The 12,006-nt window shown below is 39.5% G+C and overlaps 1 protein-coding gene across 1 annotated transcript in view; it reads left to right on the plus strand.

The window, feature by feature from the left end:
• TBC1D22A (TBC1 domain family member 22A) overlaps positions 1–12,006 on the plus strand; it is a 200,231-nt gene that overhangs the window by 113,979 nt on the left and 74,246 nt on the right. The window contains exon 11 of the mRNA XM_068402188.1: positions 1,595–1,722. Coding sequence (XP_068258289.1) covers positions 1,595–1,722 — 128 coding nt within the window. The remainder of the gene's footprint in view (positions 1–1,594; positions 1,723–12,006) is intronic.

The raw sequence follows: 12,006 nt of genomic DNA on the forward strand, positions 1-12,006 counted from the left end.
CCAGGAGAAGTTACAGATAGTTTTAAGATGTGCATAAACAGTTTTATATATTTATCTATATGTATATAACAGAAGGACGTGACTTTAAGAACATAGATACCCGGTCTCCTGAAGAGTGCTTTAGCCACAGATAAATAGAGGCTGAGAAGTACCACGGAGCAATACTATTGCTTTATACATTTCCATGGGTATTTGTTTTTAGACATAATTGGAGACTGGATATTGTGAGAGGTGGACCTTTGGTGTAATGTGTTGTGACTGGTCTTATTTTTAAAAAAACTCACTGTTGATTGTTTTTAAAATCTAAAAAATTTCTACTCCTTGCTTCCATATTGAAACAACTGTATCATATCGGCTGATATTTTAATATAGCCACAAAATACATCATGGAAAAAAATATTTTAATAACTTCAGTCTATATTATAATTCAGCATAATTTAACTTCTGCTACCTTAATCTTTAGGTAATGTTTCCTGTAACAGTGCTACCATACTCTTGGGATTTTTTTTTTGTTCATTTAGGATTTTAGTGCCTTTTTAGATCTTTCAGAGAAATGTGAAATTTGGAAGATCAGCGTGTACTCATTGTCTTAGCTGGTAATACACCTCTGTGAATGTAGATGAAGGATGATCTGGGTAGCAAAGTCTCCCAAGAATGTATTTGTATAAAGACAAACAGTAGGAATGTCTTATGTAGGCTTTAACAAAGACTTCTTGTCATACATTTATCCGAAATGAGACATTAGCATTTCTGCAGTAGTTGTCACTTACACCATGCCAATGTCATACTTGAGCCTGTTAGCTAAAACGTGTTAACAGAATATCGGTGATCCTTTTGGGAGGAAATTCTGCTAAATATATAAAAGCCATGTAGTAGATTAGTTCTGTTAGCTCTAGCAATAACCCATGCAAGTGATTATCACAGCTTTCAAATAGTAAACATGCTACAATAAACATAGTGTGTGTGAGTACTGCTTTAGAAACCATTGATTTGTACTGGTTTTTGTTTGTATTTATTTGTTATACCAAGAAATTTAAGCTGCAAATTATTTAAATTTGCTCGCTGTATTTCCTACACATCAATCTCACTTTTTTTTTTTGTCTCAGGTGAATGCAACCTTTACATGTACTTTACTTAAATTTCTTCGCCTTGTTAATTTAATGTTGTTTTCTTTTTAATACCAACACTTTATTTTTGGAAGCCATTATGTTATTTGCAAACCTTGTGTCTTGTAGTCTTGCCCCAAATAATTTGTAGCCTAAAATATTAGTGAGGATAGATGTATGTAATCATTTCACTTTATAACTATATATTTTTTGTGGTACGTGATAAAGCTCTGACCTTAATGTTTTCTTAAGATAGCACAACTGAGAGCTGTTGTTTAAGCCATCTAGAGACAGAAAAATAAATCCAATATAATGTTTAACTAGTCGTTTCTATTTTGGGGATTTTCATTCAGCTGTAAGAGTTTGCATGCACCACCACATTTTATTTGCTTGGAATCGAAGGAGTGTTTTATTTTTTCAAACAGTACATTTCATACTTTAGGACTTCAGAAAAGTTGCAGTAAAATGTCTGTTTATTCTGTCTTCAGAACAAGTTCATAGGCATTTGGATCAGCATGAGGTGAAATACTTGCAATTTGCTTTCCGTTGGATGAATAACTTGCTGATGAGAGAAGTCCCTTTACGGTGTACCATCAGATTATGGGACACATACCAAGTAAGTACTTTTTTAAACCTCCATAACTCTGATAGTTTGTTTTGGACATGCCAGTATGTTTGTGTGTGTTTTTTCTTGAACCTCTTGTTTTAGTACCATCTGAGAATCATCGTAAGAGAAAAAGCCTTCAGTGATCATTATCACTTAGAAACATTTAACGTCTTTAGTCTGCTTGCCCTTCAAAACTAAGCACTTGATGTCATGGTAATTTATAGTACTAAAATGAACATTCCCGCAAAGCATGGTTTAAAGTCAATGCTCCCTTCTGTCTCTTCAGGGGAGCAAAACATTGACTTGTGCTTAATCAATGCCCTCCTTTGATTCTGAGTTCCAAGCTTCTTACTGCCTGTCTGTTTAACTACTCAATGCTATACTAGCTTCCAGTCTCCAGTTTTCATCATTGTTCCTTCTGTCATGTCTTCTGTCTTGTTGTTTGTCCAGACGAAACTCCTTATGTTATTGATCTCTAGTTGAGGTAATTATTTTTCCTCAATAATTTCTTGCTGGAATGTCAAGTGAAGGAATTAATATCAGAGAAAAACTGTTTACCCTTTCTTAGTTCTGTTACCCAGTAGCTTCTCGTTGCAATTTTTAACTATGTATTTAAACAATATACTCTTATCTGCTGTCTTTGTTGTTGAAGCTAATGAGGAAAAAAAGGGAAAAAATAAAAATATTTTAAATTCCATAAGAATTTTCAATTTAATTAGGTTAGTAAATATGGGAACAACTCATAATTTATGTCTTGTAAAGAGACACATGTCCTGATTTGGGCTAGGACAGAACCAGTTTTCCTTTCAGTGATTTTTCCTTTCAGTTAAGTTTCTTCTAAGTAACTGCACTTTCTGAAGCTGACTACATGTTTTTCAGACAGTATCCGCTTCTAGGATTGATAACACTTCAAGTTTATATTTATTACTAAGGTAGCGGTAGGAATATTATGTAGAAAGGCTCTTGCTTATACTTATTCATATAGAAACCAGGGTCACTGCTAAGTTTCTCATGGTCCACACGTTAAAGGCCATAAAAGAGTCGCACTTGCAGGGAGGAGTGGACAGGGCAGGTGACCCAAAATTGACCAATGAAGTATTCCATCCCATACACGTCATTCTCACTTTAAAGCTGAGGGATCACGAGGGTCGCCCAAGAGAGGGCAGCGTCCAAAGAGGACTCTGTTTTTCTCCTGTCTTCAATCCCAATCTGTGCATTCGTGAATCCAGTTCCTGCCTGCCACTGAGTCCAGTCCGAGACTTCCTGGTGCCTGCCCTGCAGTGCCAGAGGTGCAGTGATTGTCATGGAGCGAGCTCGGTTTTGGTTTTGTATATATTTGCATATATTTAATTATTTCTATTATTAATATTATTATTCTACTCTTTTTCATTGGTATTGTTTATTGAAACTGTTTTAACTTTCCAACCCATAAGTCTCCCCTTCTCTTTTCCTTCCCCTTCTGGGGGAAGGAGAGGGTTAATAGAGAGCATCTGCCATCCCTTTAATAGCCAGCCCAACTTTAATCCTTGACAGACATAACATCTGTAAATATCAGTGTCTTTACATCTGCTGGTTATGTAGCAATATTTAGTTAGTTTCATACACTTTAATGTGAGAATGTCCACTTAGACCATCTGTTCAGACCTCTAGTAGAGGATTAAGAATTGCTTGCTATTCATTTCATGAGTCCAGTAGATTATTTCAGTGAAGAGTGTTTTGTAGAATGGTATCCAAATCTGATAAGAAAGTGTTAAGAAATGAGGGATCTATCATTTCTACTGTTAATCTGTCCTAAGACGTGGTATCCATGCAGGTTTTGTTTGTTTGTTCTTCAACAAATTTCTGAATTGAATTTGGCTATTGCTTCCATCCTGGGGTCCTTTTACCTCCTTTGTCTCATTGTAACTTCTGTTATTCATTTTAATATCTGTTATTACCTGGCATTTTCTTCCAGTGGAAAATATTTATTTGTCATAAGTTTTTTCTGATAAACTGAAAGATTGAGCTATTTAATGTTTCACTGTAGCTAATTTCTCTCACTTTAAATAATTTCTGTCGCCATTGCTGCAGCTCTTCTAACTCCTGAATGTTTTTTTTACCATGCTAACTCCAGCACTGCATTTGGTACTTAATGATTAATCTTAGCAGTGTGCTAAAATGATGTAAAAGCTCTTCCTTAATCCAGCTAACCACCCATATGTGTCCAAGAAATTGCCATTTTTGTCAAAACTTCACTTTCAGCTCCTCTTTGAGCTATGATTCTATGATAATGTTGAGAAATTTCTTTTGAAGAGCAAGCATGTGGTTATTTCTCAAATTAACTATTGCCAAGCTGAAAGGACAGCATTGCTAGTCCATAAGGACCTGTCAGGTTACGCTTCAATGGGATCTTTATAATAAGGGGTTCTGATTATATAATTCTGATTTTGAGCAAATTCTGCTGTATTACGGTAGTTCTGTGTAGTACTTTAAAGCTTAATACTGATGTATTTACGTGGGATTTCCAAGTGTATCTTTTAAGTGAAAGTTTCTTATACCTTAATACCTAAATAAAGTTCTTATACCTAAGTGAGATTATTTTTGTATATTAAACATGCTTAAGGAGTAATTCTGTGTTTTGACTTAGCAGGTGCAGCAGATCTGTACTGTTTTCTAGGTTTTGTTATTTAGCAGACTGTTCCATGTGCACTGCTTGGTGAATAGTGTATTTAAAAACAGAAAGGATATCTTAATGTAGACAGTCACCTCTATTGCCAGCCCTTTTTTGAAACAACTTCAAGCAATTCCACAAGTTGCTTATCAGATTTCGGTTGTGCTTGTACCAAATTTATTATCAATCTATAATATGGATCTTATCAACGTGATAATGTGGATATTAAATGCAGTGAATCTACAAGAGCCAGTAAAGTTTGTGCAAAGTTTTTGCTGAATTGTTAAGCAATAACATTATAGATTTTTACACAAATAACTTGTCACTAAGCCATTCTGTTGCATATGATATCTGTCTTAATCATTTACAACTGTATCAGCAGTGCTGCTTTCCAAATGGAAAACACTTTAGAGATGGAATTTGTTCAGTTAGTTTTATCTTCTCATTCGTATTTTTGATTGTAAAGGCTGTTATAGGCCAAAAGGTCATTGGTAAAGAAGTTTTTCAGAGGGTCTAGCTGTGGATGGACCTGTGCTGTTGAATTTGAAAGAGAGGTGTAAAATTAGGAATGGCAGAAATGTAATAGGGGATCTTATTTTTGAAAGAAGCGTAGCTTTCCAGATACAGATGGATGGACCAATTCTACTAATAATTGTAAGGGCCTGGATAGATGCTTAACTGCTTTTGTCACTGTACTCAAAAGGTTGTTGATGCTGTTATCTGGCTTGTTTTTGCTACATCGTGTGTCCTAAAGCAGAAAGGTAAGAAAACGTGGGGATTCTCCTTAGATTTCCACACCTATGCCTTCTGCTATTTGAGTGCCTACTCAGGATGTGCATGACTTCCCCCCGCACCCCCCCCGATATTCTTGAACTATTGTAAACAAAAATGCCTTTAACTGCAGTATAAGCTCAGAGAGAAGGTGAACTAATCATGTTGCAATGTGAATTTAGCCACAGCATGGACTACAAGCATCCATACACTGCTGATGTGAGGACTTCTGCTCAGACTGTACCTACCTTATGGCTCTCGGGAAGGGACGGGGCATTTTACAAGGCACTGTTTACAGGCAGCTCTAGTCCCAGCACGTGGCATGATTCAGGAGCAGCATAGGAGCGGTGCCAGATGGAGGTCAGGATAGGTGGGACGGTCGATCCCTTCATGTGGAAGGGATGGGAAGACAGGCGGGACTGTTGGATTCCTTCGTGTCTGCACCCAGAGTGTGTTCTGGCTGTCCCATTTCCTGCAAAAATTCAAGGTGATGGTGGATGGCCTCCTTCCCCTCCCCAGAATTAGCAAACAGTGGCCTCTCTTGAAAGAGAGGATCCTGATGATGATGTTTTCACAGAAAAAAAAAAAAATTGTCTTCTTTGCCTTCCCTTCTCCCCATCAAAGCAGAAATAATGCCTTGTCTCACTGAGCTGCACATTTTCCTCTGTTTGCAGTGGAAAGATAAATATTGTGCTGTCTCCAGCTTAAATTCCAGATTGGTCATTCTCAGAGCAGGCCACATTTTCTGATGAACTGCAACAGGGGGTTTTCAGGGGAATGGCAGCACACTTAAATAGTCTGCTGTTACGTATTTCCTGGCGTGACATATAACCGTTGTTGTCTGGAGTTGTTAGGACAGCGTTCTGTCTCTAAAAACTTGTTGCAGTTCTTCCGTTGATTTCGATGAGAATAGGATTGGATGTGTAAATGATGTCCATCTCTGTCTCAGTAGCAAAGATACTCCAGCTGGTGTCATATTTTCTGTCTAGTTTAATTTAGGATTCATCAGTCATTTGTTAGGCTCTGTGAAGTAAATCATCCAAAATACCTGTACCTGAGCTAGCTAAAGTTGAGGAGAATAGAAATTTGGAAAGGTTCCCAAATCCTCACTTCAGTAAATACCCTGGTATTCTGTAATTGTATCTATGAAATCTTCTAAAATATGTCACTGTCTTCTGTAGCAGAACTTTGTAAAGTAGAAAAATCAAAGACATTATGCATCTTGCTTACAAAGGATATGTTGTGAGAACTTCTTAGCCATAAATACTTAGTTTGGTTTATTCTTTAACCTGAGTTGCATTTTAATGAGAGTGAATTATCCCACTTTTTCACTTGATTTGGGCTTTGCTAATTTTTTTTTAAAAGATAAATGCTGTAAGTACCTTGTCAGTTCTTTCAAAATAGAAATTACTTGTTAAGTTATGCCCAAGACACCCAAATTTTAAATCTGTAGAACTAATTAATATGAGTGTTCATAGACTTCGTGAAATGTGAAAGATACCACAAACCAAAATAGTATAACATAAGACTTCAGGGTTTTTTTTTATTATCTCTTGCCTTTTTATCTTACATTTTGTTATCTTTTTGACATAAAGGATTGGTAAAATCAGATAGCATGATGGCTGACCTGTTCGGGATATGTAAGTGTTTAATGTATTTCTATGGACTTATGAAATGCAACTTAGTTTTATATTTATTCCTTGCCGGAGGGGTGTTTGATACTATTGTAAAGATTGCTTTGTGTATTTGAAACTGACTTTTGTTGGCTTCTAAACCTGATGTAAAAGATTCAACGTATTGTTTTAGAAATGTTGGGGAATATCTCCATGCTCAGTGTCTGTGCTGTTCTACTCTAGATAAATATTGTAAATGTTTACCATCAAAACCTCAGAAAGTATCCTTCAGTTTAAGATGTTTTATTGAAGTTCACATCAAGTTTTTATTTTCGTGTATTTTATTTCTTAAAATGTGTGTTGTCCTTGAGGCACTTATAAGATCCACTGTGTTTATGTAGCTGCGTAATTCTCTGTTGCCGGGGGAGGAAGCGATGCCATTACAGTGATGGCATCCATTCTAAACTCTTCATCCTTAACTACAAATGGCAATAGAGGACTTGAATGTCAGTGGTTCTATACCAATGCTTAGAGCAGAACAGTGTTCAGTTGTAAACATCAGTATTTTTTAAATTGCTTAAAAAATGAGTTCAAAACTACATTTGATTTCTGGGCAGTTTGAAGCTGGAAGGAGGTCTTTAACAATGCTATCAAATCATCCTGATACAAGGTAACATGGTGGTATACTGACTGCTGTTTTAAATAGGATAAGAATTTTCATTGGCATATAAGTACTTAATTTTATTTACTTTTCACGTAGAATGGAATCCATATATTTTTCATTACCATTTTCATTGACATCCAGAGGGACCTTGACAGGCTTGAGAGCTGGGCCTTTGCAAACCGCATGAAGTTCAACAAGGCCAAGTACAAGATCCTGCACGTGGGTCGGGGCAATCCCAAGCACAAATACAGGCAGGGTGGAGAATGGATTGAGAGCAGCCCTGAGGAGAAGGACTTGGGGGTGATGGTTGTCGAGAAGCTCAACATGAGCCGACAATGTGCGCTTGCAGCCCAGAAGGCCAACCGTATCCTGGGCTGCATCAAAAGAAGGATGGCCAGCAGGTCAAGGGAGGTGATTCTGCCACTTTACTCCTCTCTTGTGAGACCCCACCTGGAGTACTGCGTCCTGCTCTGGGGCCCCCAACATAAGAAGGATATGGAGCTGTTGGAATGAGTCCAGGGGACGGCCACGGAGATGATGAGAGGGCTGGAGCACCTCTGCTATGAAGACAGGCTGAGAGAGTTGGGGCTGTTCATCCTGGAGAAGAGAAGGCTTCGGGGAGACCTTCTAGCAGCTTTCCAGTACCAGAAGGGGGCCTACAGGAAAGCTGGAGAGGGGCTTTTTACAAGGGCATGTAGTGACAGAATGAGGGGAAATGGTTTTAAACTGAAAGAGGGGAGATTTAGATTAGATATTAGGAAGAAAATCTTTTGTGTGAGGGTGGTGAGACACTGGAACAGGCTGCCCAGAGAAGTTGTGGATGCCCCCCTCCCTTGCAGTGTTCAAGGCCGGGTTGAATGGGGCTTTGATCAACCTGATCTAGTGGAAAGTTGTCCCTAAAGGTGGAACTAGATGATCTTTAAGGTCCCTTCCAACCCAAACCATTCTATGATTACAGTGTTTTCCTTCTGATCTGATGTTCTTACATAAATTACCTTTTTTTGCTGTCCTTTGTGCATTGATTTCTCTGTGTAAGTAACTCTGTAGGAGTACATAATTCACAGAAGAGACACTGACGCAAGTTCCGTAGATATAAACTTGCTCAGGAAAAAAAAAAAAAGACAAAATGAAAAAGAAAATAGCAGCTATGTATATTAGTTTTCAATTTTAAGTACCTGGTGGCAAGTGTTGTGTGAATGTTTAGAGTTCAAGTGTACGGCCTAATATTTTCTCGTGCCAGGAAGCCTTTTTGTTTAGTACCACTTAGCTGACTGCTGTATTGCCAGCTCACCAGTAAGCTGATGTTGTCGTGATGAGTCACATGCTCAGACTCATTGGATACACCACAAAATAGGCAGGGGGGAGAAGTACTGTTTACAGTGCCCTGGTGTCCTGCTTTACAGCTTTACAGTTTCCTCTTGTGTGAGGAAATCTTCAGTGTTACCAAGATATATTAAGGCTTACTGTAAATGCAAATTAAAACGTATAGTCACAAAATCACAGAATCAACCAGGTTGGAAGAGACCTCTGGGATCATCGAGTCCAACCATTGCCCTGACACCACCATGTCGACTAGACCATGGCACTAAGTGCCATGTCCAGTCTTTTCTTAAAGACATCCGGAGATGGTGACTCCACCACCTCCCTGGGCAGCCCGTTCCAATATCTAATAACCCTTTCTGAGAAGAAATTCTTCCTAATGTCCAACCTGAACCTCCCCTGGCGAAGCTTGAGGCTATGTCCTCTTGTCCTATCGCTAGTTGCCTGGGAGAGGAGGCCAACTCCCACTTCACTACAACCTCCCTTCAGGTAGTTGTAGGCGGCAATAAGGTCACCTCTAAGCCTCCTCTTCTCCAGGCTAAACAACCCCAGCTCCCTCAGCCATTCCTCATAGGTCAGACCCTCCAGACCCTTCACCAGCTTGGTCGCCCTCCTCTGGACTTGCTCCAACACCTCAACATCTTTCTTGAAGTGTGGGGCCCAGAACTGAACACAGTATTCAAGGTGCGGCCTCACCAGTGCCGAGCAGAGAGGGACGATCACTTCCCTAGACCAGCTGGCTACACTATTCCTAATAGAGGCCAGGATGCCATTGGGCTTCTTGGCCACCTGGGCACACTGCTGGCTCATGTTTAGCTGGCTGTCGATCAGCACCCCCAGGTCTCTTTCCACCGGACCGCTTTCTAACCACTCTTCCCCCAGCCTGTAGAGCTGCATGGGGTTGTTGTGGCCAAAGTGTAAGACCCGTCACTTGTTCTTGTTGAACCTCATGCCGTTGGTCTCGGTCCATCTATCTAACCTGTCCAGATCCCTCTGTAGGGCCTTCCTACTCTCCAGCAGATCGACATTTCCACCCAGCTTGGTGTCATCTGCAAATTTTTACTGAGGGTGCACTCAATCCCTACGTCTAGATCATCCATAAAGATACTGAACAGCACCGGCCCCAGAACTGAGCCCTGGGGAACACTGCTAGTGACCGGCCGCCAGTTGGACTTTGCCCCATTCACCACCACTCTCTGGGCTCGGCCATCCAGCCAGTTTTTAACCCATTGAAGAGTCCACCCATCCAAGCCCCATCCAAACCAGCTCCTGGATTAAAAAGCATCAGCAGACTCTGGAGCCTGTACTCAGGTCATGCCTCACCCTTTCATTCTGCAACTTCTTGTTTTCCCCTGGGGATTTTTTTTTTAGCTTCCTACCTGAGAGCTAGAATTCACCGTCCTGCTATCTACTGAACCCAGCCTTGATCTCACCTACTTTCACTGTAATTCAGGAACACCTTTTCACATTGTTTTCTTTAAAAGTAAATCTAAAAGTGTGATTTAAATCTAATTTTGTTCTTGGACACCATAGGAAGATGTGAACACATGAGAGAAGGACTTTTACTTGCAAGACTGGCAATCTAAACATGTTCCTGTTTAAACAAAATTCCCTTATTTCAACTCTGCATTTGTTTGAAAGTTTCTAGATCATTTAGCGTTCACCAAGTCTGTATTTTCCCTTATGTCAGTAGACTCCTGATACATAAAGCATCCCTTCAACTTGAGCAATTGAAAAGTTTTTATACTTTTCGAATCTTTGTCAGGCAACTGACTGTCATTACCTTCTACCGCATGGATAGTTATCTTCTGGGATAACTTTGTTGCCAAGGCAACCTCCCATTGACAAGAGGTGTGCTCATTAGGACTTTATTGTGGCAGGCAATTATATTTCAGGGGTATCACACTGAAGTCTGTGACCTCTTATTGTTTATCTTGCGCTAACCACAATCTGAAATAATATAAAACTCAAAGAAAAGAAGGTAAGAATGTTAGTCAAAAAAAGAACCGGACTGCTTTATCTTGAACTGTATGTTTATGTACAGTCTTTAACGTGCATAAGGATTATGTGCACAATGGAAAAAAAAGAAAGTTTTTAAAACAATAATTCAGCTTTTCAATGTGACCTTAAAATACACTCATTCACATTTATATAAGCTCTCAGGTTTTCTCCTAGAAAAGAAGAAAGCCAAATGCTATTTGTAGAATTATAATCATGTGTACATATGATTGGTACTCTTTTGTTAATAATCCAGGTCCAGTTTGTTAGTTGTTCCTGTTTATTTTGCAGTTTCTTATCAAGAGACAGTGTTCCCCAATTCCCAGGGAAAGCAGACTAAGCGGGTTCTGATTTTGAGCTGGACCACAGTCTTGCAGAAGGCAGTATGCACATTGAGATCCCAGACTGTGATCTGCAGTTATACGTCCTCACCTTCCCTCGTCCTATCTTGTGTGTTTTGCCTTGTCAAGGATTTAAAAAAGTTAACTTCCTTCCTCCATCAAATAAAATCAGCTTTATACCTGTGCCAGCCCTTTACCTCTCCTAATTGGGATCTTAGCCATATCACTTAATACATCCATCTGCCTAGCCCTGTCTTTTTCTTCTCATTCTGTCTTGGCCTTGCAGGAAGAATCAGTCTTGGCACTTTCTATAACTATGCTTGAATTCTGTGGTACAGCAGAGCAGATTGGGGACAGTGAGAGATGTGTATCAGGTTACTTCTTGGGTGTAAATGCCTGTATAGTGGTGTTTACCTGAACTCCGAGGAATATGCACTTGCACTAGCAATTATAAAACTGACAGTAGCTGCCTCTATGAGATGCTTAGGTATGACTCCCCATGAAAGTTGGAGTTATCTAAGCACAAATGCATGCCTTTGAATGAGTTCACGTATTGCTCACCAGTACATGGCAATTTCTGGGTTTAGAGGTCTGTCGGATCTGGAACTCCCAGGTTCCTAGTCTCTGGTCTTCCTACCTGTGGGCTTAGAGTGAACAGCGGAAGTGGGGTTCAGTTTGAGATACAAATGCAGAAATATGTGTGTCTTACTGTAAGTTTGTGTGTGTCTATTGCTGTGTCAGGTATCTACGCTTCCATGACAGCTGATGGGAGACCTAGTAAATAAATTCAGAGGAGCCTAGAGAGAGATTACTTATGGCTTGGAGTGGCTGGTCAGCTGAATCCCCTTTTAGGCTCCATTGAACATATTGGCTACATCTTCATTACCTGTGTAGTTTAAGTACACAGCATACTTGTAGACACTTAAATTTAGAAAT

The sequence above is a fragment of the Nyctibius grandis genome, chromosome 5 (genome assembly GCF_013368605.1).
Source record: "Nyctibius grandis isolate bNycGra1 chromosome 5, bNycGra1.pri, whole genome shotgun sequence".
NCBI lineage: Eukaryota > Metazoa > Chordata > Aves > Nyctibiiformes > Nyctibiidae > Nyctibius > Nyctibius grandis.